At 42.4% G+C, this 24,278-nt stretch overlaps 1 protein-coding gene across 4 annotated transcripts in view; it reads left to right on the forward strand.

Moving 5' to 3' along the window:
- The first annotated feature begins 914 nt into the window (after window positions 1–914).
- The window catches only part of LOC123990831 (RAC-alpha serine/threonine-protein kinase), a 40,232-nt gene continuing 16,868 nt past the window's right edge, over window positions 915–24,278 (forward strand). For 2 of the 4 annotated variants that reach the window (XM_046291716.1, XM_046291719.1), the window contains exons 1-2: window positions 915–1,071; window positions 16,392–16,577. In XM_046291716.1, coding sequence (XP_046147672.1) covers window positions 16,532–16,577 — 46 coding nt within the window. In that variant the 5' untranslated portion in view covers window positions 915–1,071; window positions 16,392–16,531. Of the gene's footprint in view, window positions 1,072–2,860; window positions 2,929–6,866; window positions 7,020–16,391; window positions 16,578–24,278 lie in introns of those variants that run through there. The other 2 variants (XM_046291717.1, XM_046291718.1) reach the window with 2 other exon arrangements.

Raw genomic sequence — 24,278 nt, forward strand, 5'->3', positions numbered from 1 at the left:
TCTGTGAGACAGAACAGTTAGACAGCAGTAGCCTTGTTAATCATATAACTACTCCAAATGAGGTCAATGAACCAAAGTGGTGTCACAGAACACTGAAAAGTGTCCGAGTAGTTTTCCAATAACAAATAGCTCATGAAGCACGGCTGTGTGTGTGTTTCTCGTAGTTGAGCCAGCTGAATGGAGGCCTTTTGTCCTGCTGGCAGACCCACTCTGCTCTGACTTCTTGTTTACCGGCTGAGGCTCTGACAGGGGATTTCCTCTGTGGCAAAAAAGAATCCCTAAATCTCATCATGGAGGCTTTTTACCGAAACTGTGTTGAAGTGTTGTCATTGTGGCATTATCTTTATTACACACTTACACCTTTATTACACACTTTCATGTGTACTATGAGTAGGCACACACACACTACTCCCCCACCCCACACACACAAACGCTGCTTCATAATTCTAATGCACTCTCTCCCAATTATTATGGTAAATATGTGCCATTCATGTAACCTATCAAGAAAGAAGAGCCCAACTAATGGTTTGCTATACTGTATACTGTAAGTAATTACCTTACATAACTAACTATTTTTCGGATTCAATTATAGACTCATATTGGGTATTAATTCTCATTTTAGCAATAATGATGATAGAATATTCTCTCAGTTAAATAAAATATTCTCTCAATTACCCGTAAATACATTAGATAGATACAAAGCAAGTTGTTTCTGCCTACAGTAAAGTGCTCAATTTTATCATCATTATCCCATATAACGTTCAAGTTTAACAACACAGTCCCAGAAAACGTGGCATTTTGCATCTTGAGTGACACACTCAATGCAACGCACACACTGAACTCTTGAAACGGGTGAAAAGGCAAATGAGGTTACGGTACAGGTATCGGGTTGGCTTTAGGACCCAGGAGCGATTCAAATGTCGTTCAGACATAAGGCTCGGTTGGTTTAATGGGAGAAAGGCTAGACTTCTTGTGCACGAGGATACATTAACGAATACGCATGGACATATCTGCTGATAAATTGTCAAAGAGTCCAAGCAATGGCCCGGAATAACATTTGAATTGGTTAAGGTAAAGTACTGTGTTTGATTTCTTATTTTGTTGTTTCAGTCTTCAGTCATGCCAGAAAGGGTAGTTCCCATTGTAGTCAGTGGGATGCGGATATCTTCTTCACCCAATCTACTGCTAGGCCTAGAACTGTAAAAAAAAAACGAGCCAAAATATGAGAAATATTTACAATTCGGGATATTGTTCCACTTAGCCGACTGTGTGTAATGTGTAGCTTTGTGACGCATAGCTCATTTCCACAGTAATACACGTTATTACATTTCTTACATTATATTTACGAAGAGTTCACATAATTACTGTAAAATCGTATTTTTTTTAGGTATCGCGCACAGTGCTCGGGAAACTAAAGTCATTTCCCTGTCATTAATTGTTATGTTAGTAGTACATTTGCTTTAATGCTGCTTGGCATCAGTTAGCCACAGCAAGGAGTGTAAATCCGCCGTACAGTGTTATTAGTGACAAGTCCAATAAGTTTTCCAAAATCTTTTTGTTCTTTGGTGAAGCTCAGCCTATTCACTCATTATTGTCTTGTAGCCTAATTTAGTTGAAACTTCGTTTCATTATTTTATTGACGAACCTAAAATAACTGAGCGGGACTTGAAGGTTGTTCCATTGATATATGTTCTACATTGTAGGCTAACCATTGAGAATAAGGGAACCTGCTTTTTTGCAGTAGGCTAACACGTGTGCTGTAACCCTACTGAAACAATGGCCCCCCACTTATTGCGTTATAGTGTGGAAACATTGTATCCCATATCGTGTGTCAACCCTAAAAGATTGGCTGAAACGTTGTATTCAAACGGTGATTTGATTACAAAATGTATTTCATGAAAAGCAACCACTGTATGAAGTTCTAAATGACCTATTTTAGTGCATTCAAAAAAAATGATTTCACACTATCTTTGCGTGATAGATTTGTGTCATGACATGCCATTTGCAAAAATGATGTGATGTTAAACTGTCAGATTTACAGTGCATCTGCCTATTCTCAATTATGGATTTTGCCACAGGCGAGGAAGTGCAGTAATCACCATGATTCTTTTTGATGTTTTACTTTTACTCTATATTACTTAGAGAACAAAATATAGAACGTTTAGGAGATTGTGTGATTGTGTTGAAGCATTTAAAAACAAGATGTGATGGACGGAGGTTAGTATTCATTATCAATCTCCAGGAATAATTGAGCTGAAATTATGCCTACAGCAAAAATACCTCTCAAAACACTACAATTACATAACAGAAAAATTGACTTAAAATCCTTTCACTGACAAAGTGACCGGTGAAAATGTAGCAAGGCTTTCCTCTGGTACCCAACTCAGCATCTTTCGATACCAATGTCCAAGCCAAGGGCAGGGTTATTGTGAGCATAAGAAAAAACACACAAATTAAATCAGACACCACGCACACACGTTGTCTCTCTCACACAACTGCTATCTCCTCTTAGACATGCTCCTAAAATCTAGTGTGTGTGGATTACCTTGAGAAGAGAGTGAGCACACACTAACAAGGAGGTCAGACAGGATTCAAGGCAGATTTGTGGTGATGCCAGGGTACCACTGACATTTTTTCGGAGGAGGAAGGGGGAGCATATTGAGGCTTAAAACAAACAAGTTGCCATGAAAATAATCCATTCCAGTTGGGAACAGTTCTCCACTAAATGCCAATATCTTTGTTTGATCATGGTCAATACTCACAGTTGTTGCTAAACATGGCAGATAAATAATTTTGAAGCCAGAAATGAGATGGTTACGAATGTTTCACATATAACGTGTGTGCCTGGGGTTGTTTTGAGGAACGGGAGACCTAAAACATAAGGAGAGTATGGAGAGTGCAAGAGACAGGCCGTGACAACTTTTTGAAGTAAGCAGTAGTGTGAACTGTTTGCCCTGTGGATGTAAATACCTCATATTTGGTTGTAGCCTGAATATGAGGAATGTCTCTGGAGTCTGCTGCTGTAGCACAGACAAGCGTATTGTGCCGGTCAGCGAGCCAAGAGGTTCAGATGTACTATCAGACAAATGGCAAGAGGAGTTGTTGTGTCAACCGCGCTGACACACACGCATACACACAACCTCCAGATCTCATGACATTTTGACAAGGGGTCCACCCTCACCTCTTACAACCCTCAAAGCATTTCACTGTCTCTGTGTGTTTGGGAAAGATAAGCCTTTGAATCCCATCAGAGGTCAAGGAGTGGGGCAGCATGAAGGATATCAGTCAAACAACATGTCAGTATTTGAGTCTTTCAACCCAATTTATTGTCTAGACAGATGAGGTCTGAAGAAACGTCTAATCATGGCTACTTCTCAAGGGTTTACGAATTAACTAGCCACAACCACCTTAAAACAGACACTTCTGTTTGTAATCCATAGTCAGTCTCTTTTGAACTCTTTCTCACGCACAGACATCCAGTCAAGCTTACAGCGCCAGCCTAGTTGTTACACCCAGTAATAGTCTCTCTTAACTAAGCTGAGTGTATTTCATATGCTTATGTTTTACAGGGAGGTAAAATATGCTGTACACTAATTGCATAAATAAGCACTCTGTTACCCATCTTCACGCTCGTCAGGAAAAATGTGGCGACTCACTCAAGGTGGTCCATTTGAAAACAAGGGGGGTGGTGGTTGCTTAGTTACCTAACATAAAAACAAACAACAATCTAAACACTGTAATTCAGAGGCGAACCACCCTGTCCAAAGTCATTAGAATTCAAGGAATGGATCTGGAAATGAGTTTTATATTTGGGTCCTGTAAATGCTCCTTCTATGCTATTCACCCAATCATTGTTCCCTTTTGCTCAGCCTGTTCCCGAACATTAGCAATTAATGCAAAGGATGTTGACAGCCTACTGAATGTGAGGATGTTGACAGCCTGCTGAATGTGAGGATGTTGACAGCCTGCTGAATGTGAGGATGTTGACAGCCTGCTGAATGTGCGAATATTGACAGCCTGCTGAATGTGCGAATATTGACAGCCTGCTGAATGTGCGAATATTGACAGCCTGCTGAATGTGAGGATATTGACAGCCTGCTGAATGTGAGGATATTGACAGCCTGCTGAATGTGAGGATATTGACAGCCTGCTGAATGTGAGAATATTGACAGCCTGCTGAATGTGAGGATATTGACAGCCTCTTTTAAACAACTCTTAACAGAAGTTACCTCCACACTGATTACATGAGTAACGTTTGTCAAGTTTCTGTCTCAATTGATTCTGGCAGATTATTCAAAGTTGCCAGACATGATTGGAAACAACAGTCAATCTGAAGAAAGTCGCACCACACAGGATAGGGGGTCTTTCTTTAGAATATTGTGTACTAGAAGGTGAGGGATCATTAGCTAACATGGTCAGTGGTCACCTGGTTAGTAACCAAACGGAACAGCAAATAAAATAGTAGGTCTAGTATGGGCAACGTGGCTGACTCTTGTATTTGCATCATTTCACCCATTTAGTGGAATGAACCTGGGGAACTCTACCTGTCAGGAACTGTACCTGGCAGAAACAGCTGCTACATGTATGAGTCGTTCGGACTAAGGGTGATTCCACATAAAAGTCCTCCCTCAGCCTTTACACTGCACACACTGTCTCATGCACATTATCTACCGTCTGCAGTTTCGGGCCTGGAAGACTTTGTATGTTAACTCAATCCATTGACAAAACTGCAGGTTTATTTGCCTGCTATTATCCTTTTCAAGGGCCAACATCTCCTGTACTTTGAAAGGCACACTTGCACAGAGCCGCTGCTGGGATGCACCCTATTCACCATAAAACTCTGCTACTCTACATGTTAATTAATGTCAAGGCATGTCCACTGACATCCCCCAAATCCCAGCTGTGGATGTGCAGCTGCGTGGCATGAAGAAGAGTCCATCCTCTTTCTTGCTGTATTTTATACACTCCCTCTCTCTTCTCTGCAGCAGCTTCCCTGGCTCCCTGACACTGGGGCGCGTGGTGCACACTCCACCATGACGAGGCCACAAATGTCGAACTAGGCGTGGCGGTGGCAGCCCTAAGGGGCCTCTGTTTTTCCTCTTTCCCTCTTTCTTTCCCTCCCTCATTTCCCATTCCTCCCTCTCGTTCTCCCTCCCTCTGTATCGGTCTTTCTCTTGCTCCTACTCTTTCTCCTTCTTTCTTCCTTCTCTCCTCCCCTCCCTCTCTGGCTTGGCCACGTGACCAGCTGTGAGGGCGTTGGGTTCATTCGAGTGCTGCAGTGTGTGTGTGTGTGTGTGTGTGTGTGTGTGTGTGTGTGTGTGTCTGAGGGAGCGAGTGTTTTGGCCATGGGCCAAGTCTCTTTTCCCCTTAGCAGCCAGCCGGCAGTGGCGGGGTGGGCGGGTGGGGGGGACGTGCAGGCGTCTTTGGGAGGGGTGGAGCGCTCTGGGCTGCAGGAGTGTGCCTGAACCAGGAGGAGATGTCAGTGTGAGGTCCTAAGGGACGTGTGTGTGTGTGTGTGTGTGTGTGTGTGTGTGTGTGTGTGTGTGTGTGTGTGTGTGTGTGTGTGTGTGTGTGTGTGTGTGTGTGTGTGTGTGTGTGTGTGTGTGTGTGTGTGTGTGTGTGTGTGTGTGTGTGTGTGTGTGTGTGTGTGTGTGTGTGTGTTGTATGTATGAGACATTTTTGTGTGGTTTTGGTACGGTAGCATTTGTTAGAGTTATTAGTCTGGTTTTGTGTGTGCCTGACATGACCATTTGTATCAGCCTATAGGTGTTTTTGTGATAATGTTTACTGCACATGTTTCTATGTGCTCCCATGTGTTGGGCTGCATGCTGTTGATAAGGTGTGAGAGGAGTGAGTGTTTCTGTTTCTTACATGTTTTGTATGTCTGTTGTTGGATGATTTAGTGTTAGCTGTTTTGTGTGCATCCATGTGCTTCTGCTGGCATAATACGAGTGTGCGTTTGTGCATCCGTGTGCTTCTGCTGGCATAATACGAGTGTGTGTTTGTGCATCCGTGTGCTTCTGCTGGCATATTACGAGTGTGTGTTTGTGCATCCGTGTGCTTCAGTTGGCATAATACGAGTGTGTATTTGTGCATCCATGTGCTTCTGCTGGCATAATACGAGTGTGTGTTTGTGCATCCATGTGCTTCTGCTGGCATAATACGAGTGTGTGTTTGTGCTGCACATTGGGGCAGGGGAGTTAACCACATGGGCAAGAGGGCTGTTGTTAAAGATATCTGTCGTTCACAGGAACACTGTGGTCTCTTTCTGTGCGTACCAAGGAAATCGGAAAGGGACCATCGCGCTCTCCCAGAAGTTTGGTTGATGCGTAAAATCTGTGAATTCACAAAGCAAAAGGGTGTGATGGGTCCGTACTAAAGAATGTCACATAAAGCTTGCTTCGTTTTTCGAGGCGCCAGACATTAGGGATGGACATTTGACCTTTTTCAACTGTTTGAGTACTCGCACTACTTTTTTAAATCTTCCAGTACTCATAATAGTAAATAAATAAAAGCTGTTTTTTTAGAACACATTGCCTGCACTGGAATTTGTTTGTGGTGAATTTGTCTACATGCCTAGGTTTCCCATGCTCGGTCTTGGGCACCCAAAGGGGTGCACATTTAGTTTTTGCTTTAGTACTACACAGCTGATTCAACTAATCATCAAGCTTTTATCATTTGAACCTTCAGCAGTGTGGTGCTTGTTTGTAGGAGCCTATGGCTGTGGAATGGCATAGCCTTGTTTTGTTAATTTAGCAGACAAGATGCTCTTATTTCCTGAGCCCTTATCACAGTCAAGACACATTTTATAGTAAAAAATAGAACAGAAGTGATGCACATCTCCTGTCTGGAACACGTATTCTCAAACAGTGATCATTTGAAACTGGGCTCAATTTGGAGAGTTGAAAAATATTTTTCAGGAGTACAAACCAAAAAAAATGGTCTTCTTTTCGATATACAGACATTTTGATTGAGATTATCCTGACTGTTAACAATTCCACATTGGACACCAGTGTTTGGTGAGTAGGTCTATTCTTAATGATTCTGACAAAAATATGAACTTTGTCTTTATCAAAATAATGTTTTAGCATATTTTCAGTCTGGAACCTGTCTATTTAGGGTGGTTATACCCTAGTCTAACCAATTCTAAATGGCACTAGCAATTTGAAAAGTAGGGGTCATCACTAGCTACCACAGCCACAAAGTCATAAACAATAAATCGTTAATAATAAACCCTGCCTGTTTCTAAATCAAATCAAATTTATTTGTATAGCCCTTCGTACATCAGCTGATATCTCAAATTGCTGTACAGAAACCCAGCCTAAAACCCCAAACGGCAAGCAATGCAGGTTGTAGAAGCACGGTGGCTCGGAAAAACTCCCTAGGAAGAAACCTAGAGAGGAACCAGGCTATGTGGGGTGGCCAGTCCTCTTCTGGCTGTGCTGGGTGGAGATTATAACAGAACATGGCCAAGATGTTCAAATGTTCATAAATGACCAGCATGGTCAAATAATAATAATCACAGGCAGAACAGTTGAAACTGGAGCAGCAGCACGGCCAGGTGGACTAGGGACAGCAAGGAGTCATCATGTCAGGTAGTCCTGAGGCATTTATACAATTTCTCTTTATAAAATCAGATTTTAAACATAACCCTGAACCACACTGCTAACCTTATGCTCAAACTTTCATGAGGTTTTCTAATATAGAGACTTTGATTTTGTGACTGGCAGCTAGTGACAACCGCAAAGTAGCTGAAGCGGGAAATTACGCAATTTTTCCAAACTTGCAGCTCATTATTGTAACACATATTTCGCTACTTCAGTCAACCAGTCCATTTTACATTTGTGATAAAACTGTCGTCATCCCATCAGTTAGATATGTTTTTAAAGGCATTTATTTCTGTAGGCACACTCCAGTGTGTAGAGTGAGCGCTCAGAACACAATTGAGTGAGACACGGAGGTGTAAAGGCTTTTAGGGAGCAGAATGTGTGATGCTTGGCTTGGTTTGTTTTTTCTTGTGTGCCGCAAATGCACAGGTACAAATGGAACACTAGAGTTAAAGTAAATGAAGGTTTTGGTCAAGACAACATTTTGACCAAATAGTTTTACAGTTATAGTTTTTAAATACTTTCTTTAAATTTTTAATTTTTAATCTCTGGTTAAATATTGAGTTTTGATGTCTGTTTGAGTACTCAATTATTCATGCCCACCCCTACCAGACATTGATGGGTGGTGGGTGTGTGTCTAGCAAGGAGAAAGGAAGGAAGGAGGAAGAGGGGTGTATGCTGGGGGCAGCAGGATTTCTCTCTGGAATTAGTCTACCTTTTACCGTCTCTGTTCTCATTGGCTAGTCCCAGTCAATAGGGCCCTTGCTGCACCCCCCTTGCTATCACCGGATCATCTCAAAGCAATTCCTCTGGTCTGCCTATAGGTCCGTCTGAGATTCATTACACTGTACATTCCATTCTGGGTGACAAAACATGACTTCAAATCAAATGTACAGTCGTGGCCAAAAGTTTGGAGTATGACACAAATATAAATTTTCACAAAGTCTGCTGCCTCAGTTTGTATGATGGCAATTTGCATATACTCCAGAATGTTATGAAGAGTGATCAGATGAATTGCAAAGTCCCTCTTTGCCATGCAAATGAACTGAATCCCCAAAAAACATTTCCACTGCATTTCGGGTCTGCCACAAAAGGACCAGCTGACATCATGTCAGTGATTTTCTCGTTAACACAGGTGTGAGTGTTGACGAGGAAAAGGCTGGAGATCAATCCAGATTGATCCCCAATCTGTCATGCTGATTGAGTTCGAATAACAGACTGGAAGCTTCAAAAGGAGGGTGGTGCTTGGAATCATTGTTCTTCCTCTGTCAATCATGGTTAACTGCAAGGAAACACGTGCCGTCATCATTGCTTTGCACAAAAAGGGCTTCACAGGCAAGGATATTGCTGCCAGTAAGATTGCACCTAAATCAACCTTTTATCAGATCATCAAGAACTTCAAGGAGAGCGGTTCAATTGTTGTGAAGAAGGCTTCCGGGTGCCCAAGAAAGTCCAGCAAGTGCCAGGACCTTCTAAAATTGATTCAGCTACGGGATCGGGGAACCACCAGTACAGAGCTTGCTCAGGAATGGCAGCAGGCAGGTGTGAGTGCATCTGCACGCACAGTGAGGCGAAGACTTTTGTTGGATGGCCTGGTGTCAAGAAGGGCAGCAAAGAAGCCACTTCTCTCCAGGAAAAACATCAGGGACAGACTGATATTCTGCAAAAGGTACAGGGATTGGACTGCTGAGGACTGGGGTAAAGTCAATTTCTCTGATGAATCCCCTTTTGGATTGTTTGGGGCATCTGGAAAAAAGCTTGTCCAGAGATGACAAGGTGAGCGCTACCATCAGTCCTGTGTCATGCCAACAGTAAAGCATCCTGAGACCATTCATGTGTGGGGTTGCTTCTCAGCCAAGGGAGGGGACTCACTCAAAGTTTTGCCTAAGAACACAGCCATGAATAAAGAATGGTACCAACACATCCTCTGAGAGCAACTTCTCCCAACCATCCAGGAACAGTTTGGTGACGAACGATGCCTTTTCCAGCATTATGGAGCATCTTGCTATAAGGCAAAAGTGATAACTAAATGGCTCGGGGAACAAAACATCAATTTTTTGGGGTCCATGGCCAGGTAACTCCCCAGACCTTAATCCCATTGAGAATGTGTGGTCAATCCTCAAGAGGCGGGTGGACAAACAAAAACCCACAAATTCTGACAAACTCCAAGCATTGATTATGCAAGAATGGGCTGCCATCAGTCAGTATGTGGCCTAGAAGTTAATTGACAGCATTCCAGGGCGGATTGCAGAGGTCTTGAAAAAGAAAGGTCAACACTGCAAATATTGACTCTTTGCATCAACTTCATGTAATTGTCAATAAAAGCCTTTGACCCTTATGAAATTTTCACGATGTTCATAATAATGATGGTCGGACCAAGGCGCAGCGTACTTCGAGTTCCACATACTTTTAATGAATAAAGGGAAACTTAAGCATATACAAAACAAAAAGAACAAACAAAACGTGACAACAATGCAGTGCGAACAGGCAACTAAACAAACAATATCCCATAACCCACAGGTGGGAAAAAATATATTTAAGTATGATCCCCAATTAGAGACAATGATAATCAGCTGCCTCTAATTAGGAATCATGCAAATCACCAACATAGAAAATCAAACAGAACCCCACATAGAACATATAAATGAGAACAACCACCCCCAGTCCCGCCCTGACCTACTCTACCATAGAAAATAAATACTTTCTATGGTCAGGACGTGCCAGTACCCCCCCAAGGTGCGGATTCCGACCCCAAAACCTGAAACAAAAAGGGAGGGTTAAGGGGGGTCTCTAGTGTCGGTGGTGGCTCTGGTGCGGGACGAAGTACCCACTCATCCGCCAGCATTGGGGGTGGCTCTGGTGCTGGACGAAGCACCCGCTCATCCTGCGGATCCAACCATGGACCCAGGCTGAACACCGTGTCTGGACTGGGCATCGGCGCAGAGGAGGACTCCTGCCATGGAGCTGGACTGGACGCCGTGTCCGGACTGGACATCGGCTCGGGAAAGTTCCCGCCATGGAGAGGGACTGGATGCTGTGCCTGGACTGGGCACCAACGCAGAAGAAGACTCTGGCCTTGGAGCTGGATTGGAAGCCGTGTTTAGACTGGGAATCGGCGCAGGGGAAGGCTCCGGCCATGGAGCTGGAGGTTTCGGACCGTGGACCGTCGCAGGAGATTCCGGACCGTGGATCGTCTCAGGAGGTTCCGGACCGTGGATCGTCTCAGGAGGTTCCGGACCGTGGATCGTCTCAGGAGGTTCCGGACCGTGGATCGTCTCAGGAGGTTCCGGACCGTGGACCGACGTTGGAGGTTCCGGACTGTGATATGTCGCCGGAAGCTCTGGACTGGGAAGTGTCGCCGGAAGCTCTGGACTTGGGAGGTGCACTGGAGGCCTGATGCGTGGGGCCGGTACAGGTGGCACAGGACTAGTGACACGCACTTCAGGGCGTGTGCGAGGAGCAGGCACAGGATGTACCTGACTGGGAAGACTCACTTGAGGGAGAGTGCAAGGAGCAGGCATAGGATATACTCTGCTGTGAAGGCGCACTGGAGACCTGCGTATAGCCGGCATGAATTGTACCGGAACTATAACACTCTTCTCAGGACGAGTACAGGGAGTTGGCACAGGATGTACTGGGCTGGGAAGGCATACTGGAGACCTGGTGCGGAATCACTTCTACTGGAACTTTAACACACTTCACCAAGGCGCAGCGTACTTCGAGTTCCACATACTTTTAATGAATAAAGTGAAACTTAAGCAAATACAAAACAAATAAAGAACAAACGAACCATGAAAACAATGCAGTGTGAACAGGCAACTAAACATAAACAATATCCCATAACCCACAGGTGGGAAAAATGCTACTTAAGTATGATCCCCAATTAGAGACAATAATAACCAGCTGCCTCTAATCGGGATTCAAAAAAATCACCAACATAGAAAATCAAACAGAACACCACATAGAAAATATAAACTAGAACAACCCTGGCCTACTCTACCATAGAAAATAAAGGCTTTCTATTGTCAGGACGTGACAGAAATGCTTGTAATTATACTTCAGTATTCCATAGTAACATCTGACAAAAATATCTAAAGACACTGAAGCAGCAAACTTTGTGGAAATTAATATTTGTGTCATTCTCAACTTTTGGCCACAACTGTACAGTTAGGGGCCTGTCTGATTTGTTGAAGACTACATATGTCTTCAATGTGCCTTAAAACATCACAACGGATGTAGTCTGACCTATAGTGTGGCTCGCTGAGTTTGTACATCCTATGGAAATGTGCGTTTTATGTTGACGGACAGTTCCCCACAAAGTCTAATCACTGAAAAAACACTGTCTCGCAATCTCCCCCTTCCTGGCTTCCTCACCTTAACCTCTGCTTAGTCCTGTCAGCATTCTTTCTGTGCTGTGCAACATGAGTGTGGTTTGACAGTAGGGCTCCATGTACTGCAAGGCAGCAAGCAAAAAAGGTCACTGCAAGGTCTCTAACTTCATATTTGCCTCAACGCAGACGAAACATGCCTCTCTGGGAGCTGCGTATGACCTCCTGGTGAACCCCTCCGGGTTTGTTCGCTCTCTCCTACAGGCAACTCATGACACGACATTGCATACACACAACCTCTTGACCCTTGGCTTGCCCCTTTGTACAGCACAGATTGAAGCCCTACCAGGGATAGATAATAACGTGTAGATTTCTAATATTTTGCAATTCACCTTTTGTTGTTGTTACTGTGGGGTAGCCTAACTAGTTAGATTTGACTGGCCAATTGCAACCACCTTGCAATAGTACAGGATTTCTTCAAACTCTACCAATGGGAGATGACAGCCTTTAAGCAGCCTTGCTTGCAACCAAAAACCTACAAGAGTAAACCTGCAGATCCATCGATCTCATGTTTGCTTGATTAAGTTACACATTTTAGATGTGGACAGTTCAGGGATGTTTTATTTTCCCCTCTTGATAAGAAATGACTATTAATACAAATTATTAAAGTAATTGTCCTTTGTTTCCAGATTTCTATGAAGTTTGACTTATATGAGTGAAATAGTTTTCCTTACCAACATTTTGGGAAATATGTATGTTAAAAACAGCTTTTCCGTGTTGGAATAGTGTGGGCGTATCCCAACAACAGAAGGGTGTGGGCGTATCCCAACAACAGAATGGTGTGGGCGTATCCCAACAACAGAATGGTGTGGGCGTATCCCAACAGCAGAATGGTGTGGGCGTATCCCAACAGCAGAATGGTGTGGGCGTATCCCAACAGCAGAATGGTGTGGGCGTATCCCAACAGCAGAATGGTGTGGGCGTATCCCAACAGCAGAATGGTGTGGGCGTATCCCAACTACAGAATGGTGTGGGCGTATCCCAACTACAGAATGGTGTGGGCGTATCCCAACCTAGGATAAAAATAACAGATGCCCATAGTGAACTGTTCAGAAGCCCAAAACAAACAGACATGAAATGGACTTGAAGTCATTGGATGACATCTTTACCATCTCAGCACAACCACATCAACATGCTATAACCATCCTGTAATTTGTATAGACGTGCAGAAAATGTATATTTGGAATGCATCCATTTCCATACAGAGTTTGACAGTAGCAGTAGAAACACTTGGCATATTGCTGTGCTAGACAGCACCTGCTGTCTGTTGAAGCCATATTAAATCATGTGAACCTGCATTAACCCCTCTCTATATCGTACAGATATTCTGCCAATGCATTTATAAGCTCTTTTCATGGCTAGTCATATCATTCTGATGAACAGGGGTGTCATTTAATATAATATCATTGGGTTGCAGTCATGGGGCAGGATTTCAACAACCAGAGGATTAGGACAAATAAAGCTCTGCAAGGCTCAGCAACGGTTCTCTTTATTTTTTAGCCTAGCACTAATATTAATCATGGTGATCATAGTGTAGTTATAGTACAATATTAGAATTATTAGGCCTACCAATTTCCCTAATTCCTTGAATATACCTGATTTATTTTGGTCCAACATCAGAACACCCAACCTGTGAACCACCTTGATTATAATTTAATTTCATACAACGTGTGTTTCTAATGCTGATTGATTAAAACTGCATTTCAGCCGGTGTCTTTTCTGTTCCATCTGACTGCCAGGCAATTTGTAAACTTGATCTCCACTATAAAAATACGTAATCTCACATTTTATTTTTAGACTAACATTTTTTTTTCTACAGCGGAGGTTTGTATAAACCTAGCTGTCTGGCTCTCTGACATTCGATCTCAAGCTGTCCCATAGTAATGAACGTGTCGGGATGAGACAGACAGGCAGGCAGCTTTTCTTAGTCATTCGAAATCATGAAAAAGCTGGCATCATTTTTATGGATATATATATATATATATATATATATATATATATATATATATATATATATATATATATATATATATATATATATATATATATATATATATATATATATATACATACATACATACATACATACATACATACATACATACATACATACGTACATACATACATACATACATACATACATACATACGTATATACGTATATACGTATATACGTATATATATGTATATATATGTATACATATATATATATGTATATATATGTATATATATGTATATATATATATGTATATATATATATGTATATATATATATGTATATATATATATGTATATATATATATGTATATATATATATGTATATATATATATGTATATATATATATGTATATATATATATATGTATATATATATATGTATATATATATATGTATATGTGTATATATGTATATATATATATATATATATATATATATATATATATATATATATATATATATATATATATATATATATATATATACGTATATACGTATATATATATATATATATATATATACGTATATATATATATATATATATATATATATGTATATACATATATATGTATATATACATATATATATATATATATATATATATACATATATATATATATATATATATATATACATATATATATATACGTATATATATATATATATATATATACGTATATATATATACGTATATATATATGTATATATATGTATATATATATATATATATATATATATATATATACATATATATATATATATATATATATATATATATATATACATATATATATACATATATATATACATATATACATATATATATATATATATATATATATATATATATATATATATATATATATATATACATATATACACATATATACACATATTTGTGTATTTGCAAATTATGGTGGAAAATACGTTTTTGGTCAATAACAAAAGTTTATCTCAATACTTGTTATATACCCTTTGTTGGCAATGACAGAGGTCAAAGGTTTTCTGTAAGTCTTCACAAGGTTTTCACACACTGTTGCTGGTATTTTGGCCCATTCCTCCATACATATCTCCTCTAGAGCAGTGATGTTTTGGGGCTGTTGCTGGGCAACACGGACTTTCAACTCCCTCCAAAGATTTTCTATGGGATTGAGATCTGGAGACTGGCAAGGCCACTCCAGGACCTTGAAATGCTTCTTACGAAGCCACTCCTTCGTTGCCCGGGCGGTGTGTTTGGGATCATTGTCATGCTGAAAAACCCAGCCACATTTCATCTTCAGTGCCCTTGCTGATGGAATCTCACGATACATGGCCCTATTCATTATTTCCTTTACACGGATCAGTCGTCCTGGTCCCTTTGCAGAAAAACAGCCCCAACACAGAATGTTTCCACCCCCATGCTTCACAGTAGGTATGGTGTTTTTTGGATGCAAGTCAGCATTCTTTGTCCTCCAAACACGATGAGTTGAGTTTTTACCAAAAAGTTCTATTTTGGTTTCATCTGACCATATGACATTCTCCCACTCTTCTTCTGGATCATCCAAATGCTCTCTAGCAAACTTCAGACAGGCCTGGACATGTACTGGCTTAAGCAGGGGGACACGTCTGGCACTGCAGGATTTGAGTCCCTGGCGGCGTAGTGTGTTACTGATGGTAGGCTTTGTTACTTTGGTCCCAGCTCTCTGCAGGTCATTCACTAGGTCCCCCCGTGTGGTTCTGGGATTTGTTCTCCCTGTTCTTGTGATTATTTTGACCCCATGGGGTGAGATCTTGCGTGGAGCCCCAGATCGAGGGAGATTATCAGTGGTCTTGTATGTCTTCCATTTCCTAATAATTGCTCCCACAGTTGATTTTTTTCAAACCAAGCTGCTTACCTATTGCAGATTCAGTCTTCCCAGCCTGGTGCAGGTCTACAATTTTGTTTCTTGTGTCCTTTGACAGCTCTTTGGTCTTGGCCATTGTGGAGTTTGGAGTGTGACTGTTTGAGGTTGTGGACAGGTGTCTTTTATACTGATAACAAGTTCAAACAGATGCCATTAATACAGGTAACGAGTGGAGGACAGAGGAGCCTCTTAAAGAGGAAGTTACAGGTCTGTGAGAGCCAGAAATCTTGCTTGTTTGTAGGTGACCAAATACTTATTTTCCACCATCACTTGCAAATAAATTCATTAAAAATCCTACAATGTGATTTTCTGGATTTTTTTTCTCATTTTGTCTGTCATAGTTGAAGTGTACCTATGATGAAAATTACAGGCCTCTCTCACCTTTTTAAGTGGGAGAACTTGCACAATTGGTGTCTGACTAAATACTTTTTTGCCCCACTGTATATGCAGCATTGACAAATGTGCAATAGGGTGTCCTAGTTCAAATCCAGCCTGTCTCTTTTGTCTTACTCCAATAGGTAACCAGTGCTGTCTGAAACCTTCCCCAGCACTAGACCGCTTCTGATTTGATTGAAGGGGACCAGCGTGTCCTCTCCTTCTGTGGGACTCCCTCAGTGGACAGAACCTGCCCCTTACCCCCATTCCTCCGCAGACCACCATGGGCGAAGTAGTCATTGTGAAGGAGGGGTGGCTTCACAAACGAGGTAAATACATATTCCCTCAATCTCCCCCACCCTCTTAACTAAGGCTATGGAAATCACACAATCTTCCATTGATTCTTCCCCTGTTTTGATATGAAATAAGTGTAGATTTCTTTGTAGATTTTTCTGGTAATTTTTGCATCTTTTTCAATTAGCCAACCTGTTGTTTTTTGACCTAAATGGGCAGATAAAGTCGTCTCACAAATTCCTGAGATTGCTTCCTGTTGTTTCAGCTCCATTCATAGATAACCAGGTCACCAATGCAAGTGATGCAATCAATTTCTATGGTCCTCTATAAGAATGTTTACTGTTCTGAAGTATTTAATGGCCTCTACGAATGTTCATGGTCCATAAAATGCTTGTTACTGACACCTAAGGCCTGTGAATACATCCTCATGACAAATCTGTTAGTGCACACACACTAGTAGAGGTTATATCAGGACTTGGGTGGGTGAAACAAAATATTTGCCCTTTTCTGGATAGAAATGCACTATTAACTTCAAAGGGTTGTTTTTCAACCTTTTCTATTGTTTTGGATTAGTCTGTGTGTAGGTTGAACTCTGGGTCTCTGCTGTGACCCAAGCCAAACCTTGTGCATGTTTTCCACTTGCACCTGCTTCACCTTTGACCCTTTCTGTGTTCTATAAACAAAGAGGATGACACCCCCCCACTGTATGACTGAACTGTCGCCAGCGCACGCCGCCTCACCTCGACACAGCTGTAGCCACGGGGAAGAACGGATTGCAAAATGAAGGAGTTCAGAGAATGACTGACAATGACAAACGATGGTTTCAGCCACTTATGTTTGTTTTCACATATGAAATCCTCTAATTGCCTACACGGGATATTTCCGAGTGAATTCTGTTATTGGGTTGTGTACAACACCCTTTTTCAATCACAGAGGCACAACTTAACCTTCTGCAATGGAGTAGGGATAAGGGTGTGGTGGAGGGCGACAGCAGCAGTAAGACTCCTACACACTCTGTGGAAGTTGGACGGTCGAGGAGTTTGCAAGGCCAATGGGTTATTACGGGAGAATCCTCCCTCCTCCCTCCCTCCAGCCTCGGACAGTCGGACAGTGTAGCGCCGTGTCTAGGAGTTTGGGGGTCATCCCAGTTCAGCTATGCAGACAGACACCACCCGGAATGGCTCTGGGCCCTGTTCAAAAGGAAGGCAGCCGACGCTGGATTTGTGCCGCTTAGTGTGGCGGCAAGCCTGTTTTGCCCACAAGGGATTTGGGGGGAGATGTTTTTTCTCTCTCGATGTGGCCATGGTGACATCACCCATGGGAAACCATGAAGGCTGCAGGGTGGTGCTGTAAGGCTCTTTCAGCTCGGGGTGCATTTAAAAAATGCTCATGCTTTGCCCAACTGTCACTCTCAAACTTTATACATCAACTTTAGTTTAGGAGGGTCATGCTCATTAAAGCACTATATGCCAGTCACCTAATTTAAACATGCCAATGTGCATCATGTCTCCTCTGTATGGTTGACAATATGCTGAACTGGTTTGTATGTAATGGAAGCAAGGTATATAAATGTAGCCTGAATGACCCGATTATGCCAGGTTTCTTGCTTTCATCAGATAGGGCTGTATTTTAGCGTGAAGTGGGTCAACTACTTGGGTTTAAGCGATTACTGAAGGCATCACTGCAGACCGAGTTTGGACTTTCCCACTGTTCCAGGGATAATCAAAGCCAAGGATGGATGCTAGGACGACCTCCATGGGACTCTTCACATAGAAACACGGCAGGGGCTCCAACCAAGGTGTTAGTCAACCATTGGAAAGCTCTGAGGAAAACATCTGGACTCCCTGGAACGCATCTACCTTTCCCTTTTTTTGCCAATATCTCAGCATGGCTCGGAGTCCTCTGATTCCAAGCAAATGAGTCATACACGAGGTAGGAGAAAAATGTGGTTTGGATGTGACTCCTGGACTCAAAATTCACAACTGGAAAGGCTTATTCTTAAATCCCATCCTCAGCCTAAATACTATTTAGTGTCCTGGCAGCTGGTTGGTTCCTGATATGGCAAAGTAGCCACACCCTTTAGCCTGTGGCTATGTGGCTTGCGATGGTGTGCCACTCTTGCCTGATCAAAGCATTCCGTTCGCAAACGTTGCAGAGGAGACGGGTACACCGAGATCAGTCTGTGGAGATTGGCAGTTACAGTTGGTGCAGAGGATTTGTAGGTTGGGGAGAGGGTGGTCATGTGTCAGCCAGGCCAACCAGTACCTTCCTTACCAAAAGCCTCCTCAGACCCAGTGTGGTTGAGCACACTACGGGTTCAGGTGAGGCATATTGAGGAGTGGCTGCAAGGCAGAGACATACTGGTAGTGGTGGCTCCTCTTAACACTTACATATGGATGAGAAATGTGTGGTGAGTTATCAAAGGGATACACACAGCACTTACTGTACCACATTGCTGTGTTACCGAGGCCTAGCATAAGGTTCATATTTGCTTGCAAATGGGACCGCTGACCAGAAGACGACGGGCGCACTCGGTTGTCTGTGCTTGTGCTTGAAAGGAAGAGTTCAGAGACAGGTATGATATCTGACTGATGTTTTGACCCACTTGTCTATCTCAAAGTATAGATAGGAACTGTCTACCCTCACAAGCAATTTGCATGGCATACTCTTTTCACAGTGATATATATATATATATATATATATACAGTGGGGGATAACAAGTATTTGATACACTGCCGATTTTGCAGGTTTTCCTACTTACAAAGCATGTAGAGGTCTGTCATTTTTATCATAGGTACACTTCAACTGTGAGAGACGGAATCTAAAACAAAAATCCAGAAAATCACATTGTGTGATTTTTAAGTAATTAATTTGCACTTTATTGCATGACATAAGTATTTGAAGTATTAAGTATTCTTACCAACCAGTAAGAATTCCGGTTCTTACAGACCTGTTAGTTTTTCTTTAAGACGCCCTACTATTCTCCACTCATTACCTGTATTAACTGCACCTGTTTGAACTCGTTACCTGTATAAAAGACACCTGTCCACACACTCAATCAAACAGACTCCAACCTCTCCACAATGGCCAAGACCGGAGAGCTGTGTAATGACATCAGGGATGAAATTGTAGACCTGCACAAGGCTGGGATGGGCTACAGGACAATAAGCAAGCAGCTTGGTGAGAAGGCATCAACTGTTGGTGCAATTATTAGAAAATGGAAGACGTTCAAGATGACGGTCAATCACCCTTAGTCTGGGTCTCCATACAAGATCTCACCTTGTGGGGCATCAATGTTCACGAGGAAGGTGAGGGATCCGCCCAGAACTACATGGCAGGACCTGGTCAATGACCTGAAGAGAGCTGGGACCACAGTCTCAAAGAAAACCATTAGTAACACATTACACCTTCATGGATTAAAATCCTGCAGCACACGCAAGGTCCCCCTGCTCAAGCCATCGCATGTCCATGACCATCTGGATGATCCAGAGGAGGGATGGGAAAAGGTCATGTGATCTGATGAGACAGAAATAGAGCTTTTTGGTCTAAACTCCACTCGCTGTGTTTGGAGGAAGATGAAGGATGAGTACAACCCCAAGAACACCATCCCAACCGTGAAGCATGGAGGTGGAAACATCATTCTTTGGGGATGCTTTTTTGCAAAGGGGAAAGGACGACTGCATCGTAGTATTGAGGGGAGGATGGATGGGGCCATGTTTCGCGAGATCTTGGCCAACAACCTCCTTCCCTCAGTAAGAGCATTGAAGATGGATCGTGGCTGGGTCTTCCAGCATGACAACGACCCAAAACTCCGTATGAAGCATCTCAAGGTCCTGGAGTGGCCTAGCCAGTCTCCAGACCTGAACCCAATTGGTAAATCTTTGGAGGGAGCTGAAAGTCTGTATTGCCCAGCGACAGCCCCGAAACCTGAAGGATCTGGAGAAGGTCTGTATGGAGGAGTGGGCTAAAATCCCTGCTGCCGTGTGTGCAAACCTGGTCAAGAACTACAGGAAACGCATGATCTCTTTAAGTGCAAACAAAGGTTTCTGTATAATTGCAAACAAATATTAAGTTCTGCTTTTCTGATGTATCAAATACTTATGTCATGCAATAAAATGCAAATTAATTACTTAAAAAACATTCAATGTGATTTTCTGGATTTTTGTTTTAGATTCCGTCTCTCACAGTTGAAGTATACCTATGATAAAAATGACAGACCTCTACATGCTTTGTAAGTAGGAAACACTGCCGATTTTGCAGGTTATTACATACTTGTTCTCCCCACTGTATATATACATACACATACATGGATGATCACTCCCCCAATAAAGGTGGTGGTGCTTAGTTTGAGTTGCTGCTGTTGTAGCTATTCACATGCATACAACACAATAGTGTACAGTGTTTGCCTCGTTTAGAAGAAACTGCCTATTCGAGGGGCCTGTTTACCACACTGTAGGCTGAGCTGAATTAGATTAGGCCTTTGTGTGTGTGTGTGTGTGTGTGTGTGGGTGTGTGTCCCCGAGTGGGCATGTATCAGAGCGAGTGTGTGTGGGTGTGTGTTTCCGAGTGTGTATGTGTGGGGGAGGTACAGGAGGAAGTGGATTCTTATTATAAGCCACACAGTTCCTTTGAAACCACATCCTCCTCCTATCCCAGACTGCACTGGTATCTCTTATCTTCCCTGTCACTGCACCACTATGCTCAGCCACTGTTGACTTATGTCAGCAGTCATAGAATTGCTATAGCGCCATCCACCCTATGAGAGAACAACTGGGGCCTACCACAACCCTTACTACCACACCTTCACATCCCCTCATCAGCAGTACCACAGCTTCTCATAGTGGACCTCCCAGATTTCAGACACTCAGCACAAGAGTTGGGTAACCAGACCCAGTGTAACTCCTCACTACCCACACCAGCACATTCCCCTCGTCAGATAGGTCTGACCAGACCTCCCTTAGATCCTCACATCCCAGTCCCAGAGTGCCAGCGGAGCCATGCTGGGACCCTCAGGAGAGAGAGACAAGGAAAGGCCATCTGTGGTCACCCCCTACTCCACTCCAAAGAACATCACTCCAGACACCACAGCCCACAACAGCAGCACACAGTCAGAGCACCCTATGGCTTTTATTTTGTGACTCCAATGACACATTTCTCAGAGAAACTGCTTTTCCCGAGCATTTAGTGGTTAGTGATTAACCAAATGTTTTTTTTCCGGTTATTAAACAGCCAATTGACCGACGTCTGATCAATTACTTGAGTTCCATTTAGGTTTTTTTGTGAGCCCAATGCGCCGTTTCTCTGGAGGGAAATCAAATCATTCACAAGATAAATTAAGTCAAGAACTATATGGGAAGCTGGGCTGAAGGGAGCTGTTTTACTTGAGCAACCAAGTTCAGCAACCAAGTTCAGCAAATAAACGTGGCAATTAACCACACTAACCATAATCCATTGTGCCTGTTCTATTTTGGCTCGGACACAGATGGATACACTTTTACGCCTCCTACTTTAGGCTACTTTAGGTTAGATACACACACACACCACATACGCCGGCACATGAGAGGAATGTAGACAACACAACGATGAGAGGAAGGGATAGAGAGTTCATTAAATGACTGAGCCCTCTCCCGTACTCCCTGTTCACCAACGACTGCGTGGCCATGCACGCCTCCAACTCAATCATCACGTTTGCAGCAGCGCCTCTTCAACCTCAGGAGGCTGAAGAAATTCGGCTTGTCACCAAAAGCACTTACAAACTTCTACAGATGCACAATCGAGAGCAGCCTGTCGGGCTGCATCACCGCCTGGTAGGGCAACTGCTCCGCCCACAACCGCAAGGCTCTCCAGAGGGTATTGAAGTCTGCACAGCGCATCACCGGGGGCAAACTACCTGCCCTCCAGAACACCTACACCACACGATGTCACAGGAAGGCCATAAAGATCATCAAGGACAACAACCACCCAAGCCACTGACTGTTCACCCCGCTATCATCCAGAAGGCGAGGTTAGTACAGGTGTATCAACGCAGGGACCGAGAGACTGAAAAACAGCTTCTATCTCAAGGCCATCAGATTGTTAAACAGCCACCACTAACATTGAGTGGCTGCTGCCAACATACTGACTCAACTCCAGTCACTTTAATATTGGAAAAATTGATGTAAAAAATGTATCACTAGCCACTTTAAACAATGCCTCTTAATATAATGTTTACATACCCTACATTACTCATCTCATATGTATATACTGTACTCTATACCATCTACTGCATCTTGAAATCTTCATGTAATACATGTATCACTAGCCACTTTAAACAATGCCACTTTTATTTGTTTACATACCCTACATTACTCATCTCATATGTATATACAGTACTGCACTCTATATCATCTACTGCATCTTTATGTAATACATGTATCACTAGCCACTTTAAACTATGCCACTTTGTTTACATACCCTATATTAGTCATCTCATATGTATATACTGTACTCAATACTATCTACTGCATCTTGCCTATGCCGTTCTGTACCATCACTCATTCATATATCTTTATGTACATATTCGTCATCCTTTTATACTTATGTGTATAAGGTAGTTGTTGTGAAATTGTTAGGTTAGATTACTCGTTGGTTATTACTGCATTGTTGAATCTAGAAGCACAAGCATTTCGCTACACTCGTATTAACATCTGCTAACCATGCGTATGTGACAAATAAAATTTGATTTGATTTGATTCTGCAGCATACTTAGGCAGGCTAGCCTAGCTAAATAGGATGACTAAAGACAGTATAGTATGGGGAGAACAGAGATGATGTTAGATGGTTGGCTGGCTGGCTGTTAGTGCCTGAGCAGAGATGAGATGATTACTTTAAGGAATGAAAAATTATAAAGTCATAAAATAAAACTAAGTAATATACACAATTGAAATATATTTTATTTAATAGTAATTTCCTTCTTTTCTATGTGGCCCTGACCGAGACAATGGAATATTTTCAAGGTTTTGGCAGTTGAATGTTCACAATTTTTGGCTTTGTTATTTCCATGAAAAAGCACTAATAATTTAAATTGAATTATTTCATAATTAATTTAATGTTTAAAACAAATTGCATAAACCGTGATTGTTCTTTTAATGATTGAACTGAAACCGAACCGACCTTAAAAAGCACTAAAAGTTCAGCACTACTGGCATGTCAGTCTGTCAAGCAACACATTACATGGGGTCAAACGTATTATAATTCACACAGCTACTAGTGATTTGATGGCAATGAGAAAACATGTAGATCCTGCAATGCAGCAAGTGGCAGCCAGAGTTGGATGGATTAACTAACACAAAATCACTGTGTCCACCCTGTTACGTGGAGATGTGCCCTTCCACATTTATTCAGAGCAACAATGCTGAGCTGGCTATAGGCTGTGCTCTCTTTGACAATGTTTACCGAGCGAACCACTGTGACATTCACCCCCAGCTGATGTACAACCTAGTACACTTGATCAACAGGGTGTCAATTTGTTTGCTAGAAAACTGAAAGAAACTGCTTTGGAACAAACCAAAAACCAAAAATAAGAGGAACTTTGCCATATATCCTCCAAGATCAAGACCACCCAGAGAAACAAGCACCACCCTGCACCACCAGCCCCCACCCAGAGAAACAAGCACCACCCTGCACCACCAGCCCCCACCCAGAGAAACCAGCACCACCCTGCACCATCGGGCCCCACCCAGAGAAACCAGCACCAC

Source organism: Oncorhynchus gorbuscha, linkage group LG12, assembly GCF_021184085.1.
Source record: "Oncorhynchus gorbuscha isolate QuinsamMale2020 ecotype Even-year linkage group LG12, OgorEven_v1.0, whole genome shotgun sequence".
Taxonomy (NCBI): Eukaryota; Metazoa; Chordata; class Actinopteri; order Salmoniformes; family Salmonidae; genus Oncorhynchus; species Oncorhynchus gorbuscha.